Source organism: Emydura macquarii, unplaced genomic scaffold, assembly GCF_026122565.2.
Source record: "Emydura macquarii macquarii isolate MOO-44397 ecotype Brisbane River unplaced genomic scaffold, CSIRO-AGI_Emac_v2 contig_3035, whole genome shotgun sequence".
NCBI classification, from domain to species: Eukaryota; Metazoa; Chordata; order Testudines; family Chelidae; genus Emydura; species Emydura macquarii.
This window is the reverse complement of record NW_027133172.1, coordinates 189381-207065: the sequence shown is the minus strand read 5'-3', so window position 1 is coordinate 207065 and position 17685 is coordinate 189381. Positions and strand designations below refer to the sequence as shown.

Below are 17685 nucleotides of genomic sequence, written 5' to 3'. Positions count from 1 at the left end.
CTCTTGCACAAAGCAGGTGCCTGTGCGCACGCGCAATCCTTGCCTTCCTTAGTGCGCATGTGCCTATCGCATGCTCAGGCGCCAACAACAGCTTTTATTTTTTTTAAATCATTCGTGGGGGTGGGGGAAAACACCGCCCCGAGTGCGCATGCGCTGTCTGATCGCCTGACGGTCACCTTCCCGGCGCGCGGAAGACTCGCGTTCCCTTCCCGGCGCGTGCGCGCTGCTGAGAGCCCGCTGGGTGGGCGGGGCCGCGCGTGCGCGCCGCCCCTTCCCGGCCCCAGGGGCTTTTCAGCGCGCCTGCGCACCGCGCCCGTTGGTGGCGGCGACGCATGCGCTGTGGAGCGGTCTCTCGCCGGCTGAAGCGCAGCGAGCGAGCGAGCCGCAGCCGGGTCCGGGGCCGTCATGTACCAGCGTAGCCGGGCCGTGGCCGGGCGCCTGGGCCCCGCCGCCCGCTGCTGGGGGCCGCGCTGTCCCGGGGCCGGGGCCCGGTGGGGACAAGGCGAGTCCGCGCGCCACTGCTACCGGGCGCGGTCGCAGGTGAGCCCAGGGGGCGGGGCCAAGGTCAGAGGGGCGGGGCTGCGGGGCTGGGGTCGCGTGGGGCAGGCCTGGGGGTGGCGTCTGTGGAGGGGGAGGGGCTTGGGGGAAGGAAGCTGAAGAGGTGCAGAAGCTGGCACCTGGGGGTGGGAGGGTGCATGGGGGTGCAGATGCCGGGGGTGCAGAAGCTGGGGTCTGGGGGGAGGTGTAGGGGCTGGGCTTGCATGCTGGGGGGGATGCAGGGTGCATAGTTGGGGTCTGAGGGGGATGCAAGGGCTGGGCTGGGCTTGCAGGGGCTGGGGGATGCAGGATATGTGGTTGGGGCTTGGGGTGTGTGTGCAGGGACTGGGTTTGGGGGTTGCATGCTGGGGGGGGGTGCATGGTGCATAATTGGGGCCCGAGGGGGTGCAGAGGCTGGGATTGTGGATTGCATGTGCTGCGGGCTACGTGGTTGGGGTGTGGGGAGTGCAAGGGCTGGGGTTGGGAGTTGCATGCTGTGGGGGATGCAGGCTGCATGGTTGGGGAGTGCAGGGGCTGGGGTTGCTTGCTGTGTGGTTGGTGTCTGGGTGGAGGTGCAGGGGCTGGGACTGTAGGATGCCTGAGTAGGGGCATAAGACCTGTGGGTTGGGCTGGGGAGGGGGCCACAGGAGCAGTGTGTGTCTTTACGTGCTGAGGTTGCAGGGGTGGGAGTAAGGTTGGGGAGTGGATTGGCTGGGAGTGTGGGGAGCAGGGCTGTGCCCATCCATGCCCGTGTAGATTAGGATCAGCTCCAGAGAGAGCTAAAGGTGTGAATCTTCTCGCCTCTTTCCCCTGCCCTGTGGTTATGAGTCAATCCCACCCCAGGATTTTGGAGAGGATTGCATGTGAGATGGTGTGGGAGGGAAGAGTGTGAAATAACAGTGGGAGACTGGCTATCTTGGAGGGGGTGAAATGGAGCCTTTCAGTATGCCCCCAAGTCAGGGGGACTGGGACATGGGGCCTTTCTCTTGAAATGGCCCCAGCAGACAGAAATGCCCCTGAATCTCTAACTGCTGTCAGTCCCTCTAATCCCTTCCAGGACCTGGCCTTCTGCTGGGATAACGCTTCCCGGACGCTGGGCCCGTCCATGGCCACAAAATTACACTCCTCGCTGGTGCAGCAGCAGATGGAAGCTGCCAGAACTTCCTTGTTGCCCCTACCAGGGGCCGAGCTGGTGGGTGGTACTTTCCCGAGTGCGTCGGAGCAGAAACTGAGCCTGCATGAGCTGCTGTGGGGTCTGGAGCAGGGGTGCCCCGGCCAGCCTGCTGCTCTCTCCCCTCTGGAGAGCACGGAGGCCTCCGTCACCACAGTGGATGGGCAGTGGGAAGACAACATCACCATGCGGCATGGCACCGGCCTGGACAGCGCCTCCCTGGACTCTTTGTATAGCCTGTTCTACAGCAAGCCCTGCTGGACGCCTTGCCACGCCCTCGCCCCCTTCCAGGCCTCCGCTGGCACAGCCACCAGTGCCACCTCTGGCTCGCCCGGGAACCACGACCCCAGCATGCAGGAGCACCTGGCTGTCATGTATGAGAAGCTGCAGCATGAGGTACGCCAGGGCTCGGACGCTTGGGTCCCCTGCCTCTCTCTTGGATGAGCTGCCAGGATACGTGGGTTCTTTTCCCTTCTGTGAGCTGCCTGGATCCTCATTTCCCCTTCTCCCCTGCCTGTGTGCCCGGTTTCATTCATTCCTCTCTCCTTCCCTCCTGCCTGGCTTCTCCTTCCACCTCCCCACCCCTGCTGCCTGCATTCTCTTCCCCCCCGGCTGTCTGAATCCCATCGCTGCTGGACGCTTTCCCTGCCCGCCCCAGGCTATAGGGCAGCTCTTATTTCTGTTCCTCCTTACGCAGCTGGGCTGATTCGCCTTCCAGCCCGCTGGGCCCTTTGTAGTGGAAGCGTCGGCACCGCGTGACCAGCCAGTTGCTGTGCAGGGTCACAAAGTCAAAAGGGGCCTGAGCCCAGCTTGAGCGAGGAACTGACGAGAGCCTCGCGCTCCCGGCCAGGGAGAGCCGGGGGTAAAGGGAATCCATTGCTGGGGTAGAGGGCATTGGAGGCAGGGCATCCCTCCCACGCAGCAGCCTTTGCCAGTCTGCCTCAGCCCTGCACGTCAAGAAGGCAGAGGGGAGTGCATGCAAGTCCTGGGACCGGCTGCTGATGAGGGGGTGGGCTAGGGCCCGGGGAGAGGGAGAACTCTTTCCTACCCGCAGGCCCCCCTCTGCCATTGGTGGACCTTAACTCTGTCAGCGCAGCCCCTGAACCAGCCAGCAGGGGGCATCTTGCTGGGTGCGGGGCTCCTGCTGGGCGGTGAGCATGGCCTGATCACTTGCATTGCACCTGGAGGGCACAGCTGAGATCAGGGCCCCGCTGGGCCAGGTGCGGCACAGACACACAGGGAGAGATGCTCCCTGCCTTGAAGGGCTCACACGCTCCACAGACAAAAGGATTATTCTCCCCACGCTCTGGGGAGAGGGGAAGTGATGCCCAGAGATTCAGCCCCTTGCCCCACTGCACACCGAGTCAGTGGCTGAGCCGGGAATTGAACCCGGCTCTCCTGGCTCCCGGCCCAGTGTCGTTACGTGGTCCCCTCTTCTCTCACGGAGTCTTCGCTCTCTTCCCTCCCTACCCTGGGTCCTTCTGCAGCTACCGAATTTCTTCCTGAAGGTGCCCGACTACAGGATCTACTCCCAGGATGTGGAGTTCATCAACGAGATCCTGCACCTGAGAACTCGGTCAGTACCAAGGGGGGGGGTAGAGTGGACCAGGAAGGGGGGGCTGGTGGGGATCAGCCCACTCTTCTCATGGGGGCAGGGGTGGACATTCGGGGCTGTGCCACTACTCTTGCCCTCAGGGGAGGGGTGGGACTGGCCCACTTTCCTGTGGGAGGGAGGATTGGCTCAACTCTCCCCAGTGGGGGGGGATGGACCTGTCCCACTCATTCTGGATGGAGGTGGGACAGGCCCATTCTGAGCTGGGATGGTTTGGACCAGCCCATTTGTGCTCTGACCTGGGGGGGGGATCCCCTCAAGGTGGAGGTCCCTGCCCTAGCCTGACAGGTCTCTCTGCCCCCCAGGGGCCGAGCCATGTACCAGCTGGCACTGCTCCTGTGCCGCCTCCTGGTTTGGAACTACTTCGCCACCATGCAGCTGGAGGTGCTGAAGCTGACGCAGCACCCCGAGAACTGGAGCGTCCAGGCCCGCTGGCGCATCACGGGGCTGCCCTTGCACGTCTTCTTGCTGCGCTTCTACAAGAGGGACAAGAAGGAGCTGTACAGGTGAGAGCCTGGCCTGGGGCCCAGCTTATGCAGCCACTGCTGGGAGCTGCTCTGTCTATGTCCCCGCCCGCCCCAGCTGGGCTTTGCGGGGCCATGACCTCCTGAGGCAGCTGTGTCCTTGTCCCAGAGCAGGGCCCAGGCACAGAGCAATGGTCCCTGCTGCCTCTAGCGCTGCTCCCAGCGTGCGGGAGGGTGTTCTCGCTGCCTGCCAGCGCCTTGAAGCCCTAGGATTTGGTATTCCCCCAGAGTAAGTCCCAGCATCCTCCCCCCAGTGGCCCTGAGATCACTAGTCCTGCAGACAGGGTGTGTCCCCCCACCCCAGCCCTGAGCCTCCCCGAATCAGCCTTGCACCCACTCTGACTGCCCTTCATTACACTCCCCTTCCAGGACCTACGATGCCTATTCCACTTTCTTCTTGGATTCCAGAGGACTGATCCGCTGTCACCAGGTAGACAAGGTGAGTGCTGGGGGGGGCAGCTTCTCATCTCTGGCAGAGGAGCCGAGACGCTGGGTCCCTGCTGCCGGAGAGGCTCAAGCGGCTACTGCAGCGTTTAATGCCTACCCCTCTCTCCTCCCCATAGCTGATGCCCTCCCAGCCGCCTGTGGCCAAGGTGAAGAAGTGGGTGGTGGCGGCCGTGCTTGGCCTGGGCCTGCTGGAGCACAAACCCTCGCTACAGCTGCTCTTGGCTGCCCTGGCCTGCAAACAGGAGGAGGTGCCAGGGGGCGCCAGGACCAGCTGAGCCAGCCCGGGGGCTGGTGTCTCAGTGGCCTGGCCCCAGGACCCAGCGGGGCTGGATGTTGTGACTCTTGTTGTGAGCTGATGTCGCCTCCGTGCACAAAAGACCAGCCTGAGGGCCCAGCCTGCCTGCCCGCCCCCTCCCTGCCCAGCGCTGTAAAGAACCTCTGTAACTTAACCTGTATGTAATAAAGTGGTGTAGTGAGACATGGGGCCCGTGGCTGAGGGACGGGGGGGGTGGATCTGCCAGAGGGGAGAGCAGGTGGCTTGTGCTGTGGTGTTGCAGGGATGCTACATCATCTTGCTGGTGAAGGGGGGAGCTGGGGTAACTGCCTGGGGGCCTGGCATTCAAAGAGGACGGTGGGATGATGGCTGATCCCGGGACAAAGCAATGATCCCTGCTGACCCTAGAGATGGGGCAATTTCCTAGTCCCTAGGGAGGAGCAGACCTAGTGGGGGCTTTCCCTAGCTGTCCTCCCTTCCCCTGCCTTACAATACAGGCATGGGTCAGGGGAGAGAAAGGGGCTGGTCTGCTCTGTGCACTCATCCTCCATCCCAGCAGCTGGTGGCACCTAACTGTGGCAATGCTCCCTGCAGCTGGGTTGGTGCTGCTCTAACCACTTGACACCACTCCCCTGAGAACCCTGAAGTCCTAAATCCCCACTGCAGAGAACACAGGTGAAGCCATTGACGAGGCAGCAGCCAACTCTAGGGACCGCTGGGTGCTGCCCCTGGGTGAATGCTGGGGGTGGGGAGAAGGCACCTGTGGGGCAACGAGACAGCAGGAAACCCAGGGCCAGGTGCAGGCTGTGGGCAATCATACGGCTCCCCTGGCAGTGGTGAGCAGGTAGCCCTAGAAGGGTCCCCCTGCCCTTGAACCTACACCTTCCCCCAGCAACCAGTTGGGTGCCCGGCCCTGAGCCGGAGGAGGGGAGGAGAGCAGCTCTGGCTTAGCTTAATCACTTTGTTTCTGCTGGTCCCTATGGCCGGCAAGCGCTATACAACTGTACAGAGTCCACAGCCAGGGGGCAGACCCTCCCCCCACAGCCCAGTCCTGAGGTGCCGGCTTTAGCCTCCAGGGTCTCTAGCCCAGCTCCTCCCGCGTCTTGCCCACTTTCTTGGGCAGCTTCTTGGCCGCGGCATCCTCCAGCTCCTTGGACTTGTAGTAATGAGGGGCCACCTCCAGCAGCCAGGTGCTGTCGATCTCGACCACCTGCGGGAGGGACGGGAGGATCAGCGGGGGGCAGCACCCCTACTGGACTGGGGCACTGGTCCCGTAACTAGCCCTTTAAATGAAGGGTGGGCTAAAAGCCCCACCTCCTCATGCTAATTAAGTCTGACTCCACCCCCACCAGGCTGTGGAAGGGGCTAACAGGGAATAGGAGGGCCCAGAGCAGGAAGGGGGCCCTCTGGTGGCTGGAGGGCTCTGTGCAGTAGCTTTAAGCATGGGGCTGAGACTTACCCAGCCAGGGCATGCTCCACCCAAGCCCTGATGGTGCCTTCCCTGCTGCAGCCCCTTCTCTCCTTGCCACCATCAAACAGGGGCTCTAAGTCCCACATGTGGGGGGAGCAGGAAGCATCTCACAATGCTTTGGGCTGCCCCAGAGAGAGGGGGGCCAGGCAGGGAGTCCCACCTCCCAGCATGCACCGCCGGTGGGCATACCTGTCTCATGAACTCCTTGGTGGTGAAGACCAGCTCGTGGTAGATGATCCAGCGGGGCTGCTCCTCGAACAGGCAGCTGTTGGGGTGAATAAAGACCATCTGCTGGTGCTTGACCGTCTTGTAGCCAGTGCGGGTCAGCCGGGCCGTGTGGTAGAAGAAGCCGGAGGTGATGGCCTGGGAGGGCGAGCAGCGAGGGTCAGCGTGGGGCGGGAAGGACGGGTAGGGGGAGGCGGTAGGTGGAGGGGGTTACCTTGCGGATGGGGACGTAGTCTCCCTCGCTGGAGGTGATGTCCACCTCGATGCGCTCCATCAGCCCCTCCAGCTGCTCCCGCACGTCCCGCGCCCGCCGCATGGAGCGGAACTGGATGAAGTTCTCGTAGCACCACTGCATGGAGAAACCGCTCTCCACCCACTGTCGGGGGGGAAGGGGGTGTCAGCCAGCCCCAGCTGTGAGTGTAGGACCCCTCCCCCCATGGGGTGTACACAGCTGGCCGGGACAGCTTTGAGACCCTGTACTGTAACCCAGTCGCCATGCCTGGGGCTGGATTGGAGCCAGCACTCTGGAGTGGGGAGTGGAGGGGGGAAGGACCCCATGTCCCATCCCCCACCCCTCTGACCACCTGGTCCCCTCACCTTGGGGTGGGGTTGGATCAGCTGGTGCCCCGTGGCGGGAAAGGCCCTGTGTCCATTCCCTGCCCCCTCACCTGGTTGTAGATGTTGAGCAGCACCAGGTGGTCTCCGCCCGGCAGGAAGAAGTTCATGCGGGCGTTGTCAGCGTGCACCACCTTGTCCTTGGGCCGGTAGAAGATGGAGTTGTTGACCGACAGCATGGCCGCGATGGAGAGGATCTGCTCCGAGCACTTGTACCTGCAGAGCCCCAGGGAGGCGGTTTTAGAGAGGGGCCCTGCCCCGGAGAGCTGACCAGAAGAGGGCTTGGGAAACGTGGCCCTTGGGGCGTGGTAGGGGCCAAGGGCGAAGGCTGCGGCCATTCAGGGGCTAAGGCAGTGGGTGAGCCTGTGTCGGGCTGCGGGCAGTCGTGGGGGAGGACGGGGGGCACTAGAGTTTTTGGAGAGGAGAAAAGGGGGACTCACTGCTCTGAGGCCAGGATCATCTTGGACAGCATGGGGTCCACGGGCAGCTCTGCCATCTTCCGGCCCAGCTGGGAGAGAGAGACGGCCATAAGAGACTGATTCCTCCCTCCTTCCCCTCAGACCCAGGGGCCCACCTAGCTCTACGTTTCCAACCCACACCAGATGCTCCCCAAGACAGCAGAGCCCGCCCCCTGCTGCAGCTCACTGGTCAGTCGTATCCTACAGGAGTGTGGGGGGAGGAGCTGAATTTTCCTTCCTGACCTCCAGGCGTGAAGCTCAGATCCTGCCCTGGAGCCTGGGGGTGTCACAGCAGGGGAGCCCCGGGTTCCCCCACACAAAGGTGCCCTTAGCAGCACAGCAGGCTGCTCAGCCTCTCCTCTTTTGTCCCAGTCAGGGCAGGACACCCCCTCTTACCTTGGTGAGCTCCCCCAAGTGATTGAGCGCCCCCAGGGCATACAGCTGCTCCAGGGCCAGGACCAGAGTCTCATGGGGGGGCGGGTCCATGAAGTCAAAGTGGATGAGATCATTGATGCCTGTGGGGGGAAAAGGCAGGCAGGGCGGTTTGATTTAAAATCAGCGAGCGGGACACACCTATTTAAATCACCGCTCTTCAGCGGGTTTTGCATTGGTCCTGGGCATGGATTTGCATCAAGACAGCTGGATCCTTCCTGCCTGGGAACTGTTAGAACAGGCCGGTTTCCATCCCCACCTAACCGCCATGCTAATCGGCGGCTTCTTTGTGTTACCCAGCACACGCAGCATCGATGCACCTTCACTTAAGCAATTTAGACATATCGCGTCCAGCGGGATTCTTAAGTTTGCCTTTTTTTCTGACGTTAGAAAGTGGCAAAGGACGTGTGTTCAATCGACTAGATGATGATGAATGGCTGACTCGTGGGGGGCGTCAAGTGGCATTTTTGGACAGAAATGAGAATTGAATTTTTGCATAAAAAGCAGCATTGTGAAGGTGTTTTTAGCAGCTCGGTAAAGCCGTCTGAACCCTGCTGGATCCGTAAGGGGGAAAAAAAAGGATATTGAAACATGTTTTGCATTTAAAGCTCACCGATTTGTTAAAAGAAGCATTATCCGTAGTTCGTGAACTGAACTGTTGGCTTCTGCTCACCCTGCGTGGCAAGATTTTAGAACTAGTGGATCTCATCCTCACACTGGGACCTTCCCGCCCCCCCCCGGCAGGTGCCTCTCCTCACCCAGGCTCTTTAACAGCAGCACCACGTTGCCCAAGTTGGTCCTCTGGATCTCGGGCACCGTGGTCTCCTCCATCTCATTCTTGTAGGCCCAGGCTGTGTAGAGGCGGAAGCACTTCCCGGCAGCCACGCGCCCGGCCCGGCCCGCCCGCTGGTTGGCAGAGGCCTGTGAAGGGAGAAAAGGAGCATGAGATGAGAACAAGGGGGCAGGGGGAGATAGGAGACCCTCTGACCCCATTTGAAAGTCTGTAATCTGGGGCTCAGCCAGGCCCTGGGGTCTTAAGCAGGGGGCAGAGGGTGTATTGGGGCTATGGAGCTGCCCCCTACCCGGGAGCAGGGCGTGACGATCAAAGACTCCATGCCGGTGCGGGCGTTGTAGCTCTTCTGCTTGCAGAACCCCGGGTCAATGACGTAGATGATCCCGTCGATGGTCAGCGAGGTCTCCGCGATGTTCGTCGCCACCACGACCTGGGAGGGGTGGGGAGATGTCTCATCAGCTGGGGAGCAAGGGGTCTGGCGGGCCTGGTCCCCCCTGCAGTGCCCTGGGCTGGACCTCACAGTCACAGCTACTAAACAAGAGAGCGTGGGGGAGGGGTGTGTGTACCTAAGCCCCGCCCCTCCAAAAGCTCCTCCCTGAAGTACTAAGCTCCTCCCTTGCTGCCCCAACCACACACATGCTTCTTTCAACCCCACCTCCGCCAGACACCTAGCCCTGAAGCCCCCTCCAAGGCTAAGCCCCACCCACAAACCCAGGTACCCCTGAAGCCACACCTCCAGAACTCTAAACCCCTCCCCCTCAGCCATGGAGCCATACCCCTAGAGCATTAAGCCCCTCCCATAAACCCATGCCCCCAGACAGCTATGCCCCTCCTCCTGAAGCCCCGCCCCCACAGCTCCAAGCCCCTCCCCCAAGGAGCCGTACCTCAATCCCCTCCCTATAGGCCATGCCCAAGCCCATCTATCTTCCTGAAGTACCACCCCAGAGGTCTAAGCACCTCCCCTGCATCCCTACTTCCCCAAGCCCCGCCCCTGGGCAGCCCCCCACCTTCCGGGCGCCGGGCGGGGTGGGCTCAAAGATCTTGGCCTGTATGTCGGAGGGCAGGTTGGCGTAGATGGGCAGCACCAGCAGCTCGGGAATCTTGGAGCCCAGGCGGCGGCAGCGCTCCTGCAGCATCTCGCAGCAGGCCTCGATCTCCTCCTGCGAGGCGGAGGGGAAGAGAGGGGGGCGTCAGGTGCTGTGAGGGGCGGGGCCAAGCCTGGCAGGGGCGGGGCCAGGCACTTACCTGGCCGGTGAGGAAGACCAGGATGTCTCCAGGGGGCTGGGTGACGTGGATCTGCAGCACCGACACCACGCAGGCCTCCAGGTAATCGGCCTCAGGGGCCTAAAGAGGGGTCAGAGGTCAGCTCTCGCCCCTCCCTGCCCCATGGCGCGACCCTCCGGCCTGGAGCCTTCCTCTCCTCCCCCCTCGACAATCGGACATTGCTCCCCAAACCCCTCTGCGTCCATGGCCCACTCGGCACCCCTCGAACTGCCCCCTGGAGCCCTGCTCTCTGGGTCTTCCCCAGCTGCTTGCCTTCTGTACCTCTCACACCCTGCTCTCCCAGATCTCCCCGTGCTGCCCCCTCCTAGCCACGCCTCACCCCTAGGTCCCCACAACCATCCCCCCATGCCACCCGTGTGGCCCCCTCCTACCCATGTCTCCTCCCTCCGTCTTCCATCGCCGCCCCCTCCTGGCCACAATCTCTCCTCTTCCACCCACAAGGACCCCTCCATAACGCCCCAAGCACAATCCTCTCCCCACTCCATGGGGCCATCCCACGCCCAGCGATCCTGCCCCCATTCCACCCTCGAGGGGCCCCTTTCCCCCCCACCCCAGACCTTGGTGTAGAAGATGTCCACGGGGAAGCGGCGGCCGGGGATGCGGAAGATGGGCGCGTCGTCGAAGAAGGCAGAGAAGCGCTCGGTGTCCAGGGTGGCGCTGGCGATCAGCGCCTTGAGCCCCGGGCGGAAGCGGGCGATGTCCTTGATCAGCCCGAAGAGGATGTCGGTGTGGAGGGTGCGCTCGTGAGCCTCGTCTATGATGATCACGCTGTGCCGGGAGACGGGGCGTCAGGAACAGCACCGCTCACTGCAGTGCCGCGGGCGCCCTCTTACCGCCGCACTGGGGCCAGCATGGGACCGCCCCCCACCCTGCCGCCCAACCCTTCCCGCGTGGCTCACCTGTAGCTGGCGAGGTCAGGCTCCGTCAGGAGCTCCCGCAGCAGCATGCCGTCCGTCATGTAGGTCAGGCGCGTGCGCTCCGACGTGCAGTCCTCAAAGCGGATGCTGTAGCCCACCTGCCAGGCGGGAGGGATCAGCCCGAGTTGCCGGCGGCCAATACGAACGCAGCCTGGCTGGCGCCCGGCCGCCACGGGGAGCGCTCCACCACCCCGCTCGGAGGAGGGCACTGTTTTGCAGCGAGCTGCTCCTGCTTGGGGGGTGACGGGGGTTGGGCCTACAGGGCTCCTGCTGGCCTGGCCTGGGAAGGGTCACAGGAAAATGGACCCGGTGATTTGCAGCAGCAAGGAAAGGGACAAGGGGCCTGTCCCCTCCATGGGGCATCAGTTCCCAGCCGGTGCGAGGGCCGGGGGGCTGGCTGGCTTTGGGGGTGAGAAATGGGACATGGGGCCTTTCCCCTCTAGGGGGCGCCGGCTCTGATCTGGCCCCAGGGTCGGGGGACTGGCCGGTGAGGAACGGGACACGGGGCCTTTCCCCTCTAGGGCGTGCTGGCTCAGGAGGGCAGGGAAGGGCATAACAACCCCCCTCCCAGTTGCACACCTCGTTTCCAAGCTTCACTCCCATTTCCTGGGAGACTCGGGCCGCGACGCTCATGGCCGCCACTCGTCTGGGTTGGGTGCAACCGATCTTCATCCCTTTCTCCGTGTAGCCCTGAGAAAGGAAGCCAGATTGTCCAAGGACTGGATGGAGATTCCCTGGGAGCAGCCGTCCGAGCAGAAATGCAGCTGTTTCTGGGGTGGGGCAGCTGGATAACAGCCTCACAGTCACGCGGCGCAGGGATCGCTCACCTAGTGCTGAGATGCAGCCACCTCTGGGGAGTGGTGCAGCTACGGTCAGCACTGGCTGAGACAGCAGAAGGCCCCCACTGAACCTCCCATCCCGCTCCCTCCAGCACAGCGCCCCCTAGTGCTGCACCGGAGCATAGGGGTCAGCACTGACTGTAAAGGAGGGCACCCCCACCCTGCTGCTTCTAGCACAGCGCCCCCTAACCCTGAGGTCAGCACTACTAGGAGAGGAAACCCCGCCCCCCTCCCACCCCACACACACATACTCCCAGCGCCCGTCCTGCCGAGCGCTTACCTCCTCGTACAGGTACTGGGGGATCTGCGTGGTCTTCCCGGAGCCCGTCTCCCCCTCAATGATGAGGATCTGGTGCTCGGCGATGGCCGCCAGCAGCTCCTGGCGGTAGGGGTAGATGGGAAGACTGCGCCGCACCTCCTGCATGGACAGCTTCCGCCGTGCCGCCTCCGACAGCTCCGGCTTCTCCTCCTGGGCAGGGGGACGGGACGCCATCAGCTCAGCTGCCCCCCGGCTAGCTCCAGCCCCTCCCTCCACCCGGGCCGCTGGATCTCCAGACGGGAGTAAAACCCATAGAGTTCTTGGTCCAGGGGGTGGGTGGGTAGGGATAGGGGCACCTGGCTTGCTGCGGGGTTGGGCTGAGACCTGACAACTTGTTACACCTAGATGTGAATTCCCCACTGCCCTGAGCCAGCCAATCCCCTCCCACCGGCGCCCCCTAGAGGGGAAAGGCTCAGCCTCCCCCCCCCAATCTCTCACCTTGCCCTGGGCCGTGCCCTGCATCTGCACGGCGCTGACGAAGTGGATCATCTCGTCCTCCTCCAGCACGTACTCGTAGTCCTTGCGGGGGTGGCGCTGGCCAGCATCGCGGGCCCCGAAGCGCAGGGCGGCCGCCCCGATGTGGTCCTCCTCCCAGCGCCGCTGCTCGTCCCTCGGCGTGGAGCGCTCGTCCGTCACCGGCTCCTCGTAGCGGTCGGGAATCTTCTGCCGGGGGGCAGAGAAGAGGGAAGGGAGGGTGAGTCATAGGGCTAGGGAGAGCCCAGCTCCGGGGCAAGTCTGACATCAACCCCTTCTGCGGGCAGGCGGGTGGGGGTGTCAGCATTCAAGGGTCACTCCGAGATTTGAGCAGGGGAGACTGCAGTGGTGGGGGTCACAGGCCAAGCCCAGATTTCAGTCCCCACCGGGAACCTGGCCCTTCCCCCTGGAGTCTAGCAGAACCAGCCCCCAAGGGGGGGTTGTTCCCCACCCCAGCATGATGCCAGCCCAGCTGTGTTGCTAATGCCAACCCCTGCCTCCTTCCAACACAGGCAACGGCCCTGGGGGCAGGGACCCCTCAACCCCAGGGGACACTGTCCAGGGAGTCAGGCTCCCCTCTCCTGCAGCAAAGGGCTGCCCCGCCCCCGCTGTCCCCCTCCTTCCATCTCCCCAGCCCCTGGGCAAGGACATGTACCCTTTCCCCCCCATCCTTCTACAGAGCTACAGCTGCCCCCCCCGAGACCGCCCGCGGTGGGTACCTTGCTGCGGCTTTCTTCAGGCATGTAGTAGCGGCTGCTTTTCTCCAGCTTCTCCTTTTCGCCCGCCTGCTTGTAGTCCTTGGCCAGGTCGCGCACCCGGCGCTTGTACTCCAGCTCCAGCCGCTCGACCGCCGTCAGCTCCGGCTCCGAGAACAGATGCTCCTCGTCCACGATCTCCGCCTCCAGGTCCTCCAGCTTGTCCCGCTCCCGCTTGGCCAGGTACTCCCGGCGCGACTTCTTCCGCAGCTCCGGGATCTGGAGGGGGTGGGAAAGGGGGAGGGTGGAGAGGGGCTGAGGGCACCTAGCGGGAAGCCAGGACTCCTGGGTTCTCTCCCTAGCTCTGGGAGGGGAGTGGGATCTAGTGGTTAGAGCAGGGGGGGCTGGGAGTCAGGACTCCTGGGTTCTATCACCAGCTCTGGAAAGGGAGTGGGGTCTAGTGGTTAGAGGGGGCTGGGAGTCAGGACTCCTGGGTACTATCCAAGTGGGGGCCTGGGTACGGGGCTAGATGGGCCCCACTGCTCTGATGTGGGGTGGCAGGGACAGAGGGATACTGAGCTGTCCAGCCTCCATCAGCCAGGAGCGAGACAGAAATACAAAGCCCTCACCATGGTTTTCTTGTCCTCTTCTGCCATCTTCAGTCGCTTCTGCGCCTCTTCGTAGGCCTGAGCCCAGCAACGGGCGAGGGGGAGACACCGATTAGGTTGTGTAAACAGTCCTTCCCCTCCGCCCAAAACTAACCCCAGACCCAGCCACTCTCTGGAGCCGGCCGGGCTGTGCATGCGGGGCAGACCTCCTTGCACGAAGGGCCCGGAGCTTTCCAGGAGGGGCTCCCCAGCTGGGTAATAAACGACTAATTTTTCCCTCCTCCCCACATATCCCTGCCCTCCAGCGCTTGTGGGATTCATCATCTACCCTTCAGGGGAGAAATCTGGCAGCAAGAGGAACACAGCACGGGTGAGACAGGTGGCACAGGGGACTCAGGAAGGAATCCCAGCAGCTGGGGGGCAGGGCCGCCGCTGACCTTCTTGTCCGAGCGCTCCAGGACATTCCTGGTCCGCTCCTTGTCCTTGCGCTTGACCCGTTCGGCGAAGGCGTCGCGCTCCTCCAGGTCCTGCAGACGCTCCCGCTCGCTACGGTCCCATTCGTCCTCCGAGTCCTTCCCCTCCAGGGACTGCGCCGGCTCCCTGCGCCCGGGGAAGGGCAAGAAACCACACTCAGGGCATTCACCGGCTCCAGGGACCACCGCCCGGCACAGGGGACTCTCCCCCCGGCCCTACGCCCTGGGATCCCCTGGGGCGGGGGCGACACTCACGGCTCCTGCTCTGCCTCATTCTCCTCCTCCGATGCCTCCTCCTGCTGTTTCCGGCGCAGGTGTTTGCGCCGCTTCTTGTGCTTCCCCCCCGCGGGGCGGTTCTTGGTGCCCGGGGCGGCCCCCCCATCCCCCTTCTCCTCCTCATCGCTGTCTTCCAGCAGCTGGTACGAACGGTTCTTCTGCTGCATGGCCAGGGCCTCCTGCTCGGCTACCCTGGCCCGACGCTCCTGGGGGGCCTGACGTGGGATCTAAGGGTGGGGGGAGAAATGGGGGAGGGGGTCAGAAGCACTGCATGCTCCCGCCCTGGCCCCCCCAACCTCCTTCCACAAGCCCCACCCCTTGGCTCACAGGGCCCTTCCCTGCAGCTAACTCCTCCCCCTTTCAAAAGGCTCCGCCCCCTTTCACCTCTTCCCAGCTAGGCCTGCCCCTTCCCATATAGTCCCCACCCAGGGACCCCTCCCTAACGTCCTCCTCTCCTCCCCCCCCCCCCCACACAGAGGCCTGGCTCCTACAGCTCTCCCTCCCCCATCCTCCCACCCCATCCTCCACAGGCCCCGCCCACTTAGCTCACAGGACACGCCCCATTGGCCTCTCCTCCATCCTCTGTGCTCCTGCTCCCTTTGTTCACTGGCCCTTCTCCTTCAGGCCCACTAGCCCCACTCCCTCCCCGGGGGGCAGGGCCTCCCCCATGGGTCCCATCCCCTCCCCAGCCCCATTAGCCCCTCCAGGGCGAGCCTTCCCCTCCCTCTCCTATGCAACCTGCCCCCCTCATCCCCTCCCCCCACTATTGGGCCTCCTCACTCAGCCCCCACTGGCCCCTCCCACACACTGCACTGGCCCCTCCCCTCCAGTGTGGCCCCTCCCTCTCACTGCACTGGCCCCTCCCCTCCAGTGTGGCCCCTCCCTCAGCCCCACTAGCCCCTCCCTTCCAATGTGGCCCCGCCCTCTCACCCCACTAGCCCCTCCCCTCCAGTGTGGCCCCTCCCTTTCACCCCACTAGCCCCTCCCCTCCAGTGTGGCCCCGCCCTTTCACCCCACTAGCCCCTCCCTTCCAGTGTGGCCCCCTCCCTCAGCCCCACTCGCCCCGCCCCTCCCGCGTGGCCCCGCCCACCTGCTCCCAGAGGCGCAGGGCGAAGGCGCGCACGGCCGGCTCGCTCACGCGCAGCGTCTCCGTCTCCTCCAGGCGGCTCAGCAGCTCGTCCGGGCTGCGGCTGCGCCGGGCCAGGCCGAGCAGGAACCCGACCACGTGCCGCTCGCTCAGCCCCAGCAGCGCGTGCAGCTCCCCGGACACCCAGCGCTCCAGCGCCGCCATCCTCCGAACGCCGCCGCCGCCGGCCGGGCCACCGTACCCCGCCTGCGGACACGTGACCAGCGCCACTTCCGGGTCGAGGGGCGGGGTGGTTGCAGTGCGCCGGCGCCGAGCGCTGTGTTGTCACGTGCTGTACGCAGGCAAGTGCGGGCCGCGCGCGTACCGTAATGACGGGTATATGAACCGCACCCAAAAACCCAAGTCCCGACGTTACCGTAATGAACGGCGCGTCAACCGTAAACAAGGAGCGCTTGTCGTAATTGCAGGAATAGGAGCCTCTCATTCGCCTGATGGGGCCTTACCGTAATGTCGGGAAGGGGTCTGGTTGCTCCTCCTCTAGACAGACATCATACCGTAATTATTGCCATAAACTTCTCTACTTGCCGGGTCCCCCCTAGCGTAATGACAGGAATGTCAATCGCTCCTCCAGCCAGACATACTACCGTAATTATTGCAATAGGAGCCTCTTCTAGGCGCCCCCCCTTACCGTAATTACAGGATTATCAATCGCTCCTCCTCCAGCCAGACTCCCAATTACGATGAGCCAGCAGTCAGCCAATCAGGCTCTGCATCCTAATCGCGCCAGTCTGAGGCGCACCGCTCCCTCTGGCTGTTTACCGTAATTACAGGAGCGTGTGCCCTACTCGCATTTCAGTTTTGTTCTGTCCATATGCATACCCGATTCTTACTCCAGGGTTCTCATTTTACCGTAATTACGATTATAGCAGCTGCAGCCACGGGCACACCTCAAATTGGTGCCTCATAATAATCTGGGGTGTCGGCACCGTAAATGCAGGTATATGAGTCATAACCCCGCGTTAGGAATGTACTAATAATTCGTGGTCTGTGACCCGCACAAACAAGTCTGGTTTTCACCGTAATTACTGTAATATAAGCTTCAACACCACTTCAGCTGTGTACCATAATTAACGATGTATGGGCTCTAGCATCAATTCGGATCTGTACCGTAATTAACAGAGGGCAGGTTACACCCAGAATTGGGTCTGTACCCACGTACAGGCCTCAGCGCCAATTCGGGCCAGGACTGTAATTATCACTGTACAGGTGCCTGCTTTGATTCAATCCTGTACTGTAATTAATAGTTTATGAGCCCCCGGCTCTTATTGGGGCCTGTACCGTAATAACCCATGTGCAGGCTGCGCCATCAACTTGGATCTTCACCATAACTGCCCGCTTATGAGCCACAATCCCAATATCTGGTCCGTACCATATCACCTGTATAAGAGCAGCAGCCCTGGTTGTGGACTGAGGCCCTTGCCGTGATTATAGCTTTATACATGTCGCAGCTTCTTTCGGTCTTTAGCCCAATTAGCCTTACACAAGGCCACCTCGTTACAGTTAGGAGCTGCTGCCCTGATTTGGCTCCTAGCCGTGTATCCTCATTTGGTAACTAAATGTGCATGTGCCACATCCGTGATTCTGTCGGCTCTTTACTGTAATTAACTGAGTCTGAGTCAGTTTCCGACTTCCCGCTTTACCACAGTTACAGGCAACTAGATCCTTATTTGACATTGTACTGTATTTTCTACCATATGAGTCACCTTCTGGACTAGGCTCTTTACCATATTTACAGACAAATCAGCTCCCTGTCTGATTCTTTGCCTTATTTCCAGGCACGCGTCAACTCCCTATTTCTAGGTGTTAGGCACATTCTTCAGTAGGCTCTCTGTCGTGTTTCCAGGCATACGCCCTGTCTCCCTACCATATTTAACAGCAGGCGGATTGCCTTTCAAAGCAGGATCTTCACAGACCTGGCTCTTACCCATATTTCCAGGCATCTGAGTTGACTTCTCACATGTAATTTCATTGTCTCCAGCTCAGCCCCGGTGATCAGAGGAGATTCGTTCTCGTCGTAGGCCCGTCTCATGGCTGTTCTCCGATGGGTGGCTGCAGAGGCAGCTGAAGGGCTGACTAGCCTTGGAGGATTTGATC

General features: G+C 62.4%; 2 protein-coding genes across 5 annotated transcripts; one reads left to right on the top strand and one right to left on the bottom strand.

The window, feature by feature from the left end:
- The first annotated feature begins 331 nt into the window (after positions 1–331).
- On the top strand, positions 332–4769 carry CUNH6orf136 (chromosome unknown C6orf136 homolog). 2 transcript variants are annotated; one of them, XM_067530134.1, is made up of 6 exons: positions 332–540; positions 1595–2104; positions 3196–3284; positions 3626–3826; positions 4214–4283; positions 4408–4769. In XM_067530134.1, exons 1-6 carry the CDS (start codon positions 406–408, stop codon positions 4564–4566), a joined length of 1164 nt encoding a protein of 387 aa, XP_067386235.1. In that variant the 5' UTR covers positions 332–405; the 3' UTR covers positions 4567–4769. The 2 variants fall into 2 exon arrangements, with proteins under 2 accessions (XP_067386235.1, XP_067386236.1); XM_067530135.1 differs by lacking the exon at positions 332–540 and adding an exon at positions 1193–1322.
- A 399-nt stretch (positions 4770–5168) lies between these two features.
- On the bottom strand, positions 5169–15787 carry DHX16 (DEAH-box helicase 16). Of its 3 annotated transcripts, none has more exons than XM_067530131.1 (20): positions 15535–15787; positions 14424–14671; positions 14133–14295; positions 13717–13773; positions 13112–13366; positions 12357–12581; positions 11880–12068; positions 11340–11450; positions 10743–10858; positions 10401–10611; positions 9805–9903; positions 9567–9719; positions 8849–8989; positions 8525–8687; positions 7731–7849; positions 7317–7384; positions 6930–7092; positions 6476–6637; positions 6226–6399; positions 5169–5775 (listed from the first exon to the last, which is right to left on the bottom strand). In XM_067530131.1, the coding sequence occupies exons 1-20, from the start codon at positions 15733–15735 to the stop codon at positions 5647–5649; spliced, it is 3147 nt and encodes a 1048-aa protein (XP_067386232.1). In that variant the 5' UTR covers positions 15736–15787; the 3' UTR covers positions 5169–5646. The 3 variants fall into 3 exon arrangements, with proteins under 3 accessions (XP_067386232.1, XP_067386233.1, XP_067386234.1); XM_067530132.1 differs by having other exon boundaries at positions 15583–15787; XM_067530133.1 differs by lacking the exons at positions 11880–12068; positions 12357–12581; positions 13112–13366; ... (2 more) ...; positions 14424–14671; positions 15535–15787 and having other exon boundaries at positions 10743–10847; positions 11340–11417.
- Between the last annotated feature and the right edge of the window lie 1898 nt (positions 15788–17685).

What these genes read in the sequence shown, in the direction of transcription:
- CUNH6orf136 (XM_067530134.1), top strand. Translation starts at nt 406, where the DNA reads ATGTACCAGCGTAGCCGGGCCGTGGCCGGGCGCCTGGGCCCCGCCGCC. An exon ending in ATCCTGCACCTGAGAACTCG is followed by an intron (nt 3,285 to 3,625) that starts GTCAGTACCAAG and finishes TCTGCCCCCCAG; the next exon opens with GGGCCGAGCCATGTACCAGC. An exon ending in GACAAGAAGGAGCTGTACAG is followed by an intron (nt 3,827 to 4,213) that starts GTGAGAGCCTGG and finishes CTCCCCTTCCAG; the next exon opens with GACCTACGATGCCTATTCCA.
- DHX16 (XM_067530131.1), bottom strand. Translation starts at nt 15,735, where the DNA reads ATGGCGGCGCTGGAGCGCTGGGTGTCCGGGGAGCTGCACGCGCTGCTG. An exon ending in AAGAGGACAAGAAAACCATG is followed by an intron (nt 13,367 to 13,716) that starts GTGAGGGCTTTG and finishes CACCCCCTCCAG; the next exon opens with ATCCCGGAGCTGCGGAAGAA. An exon ending in ACTACGTCCCCATCCGCAAG is followed by an intron (nt 6,400 to 6,475) that starts GTAACCCCCTCC and finishes TCGCCCTCCCAG; the next exon opens with GCCATCACCTCCGGCTTCTT.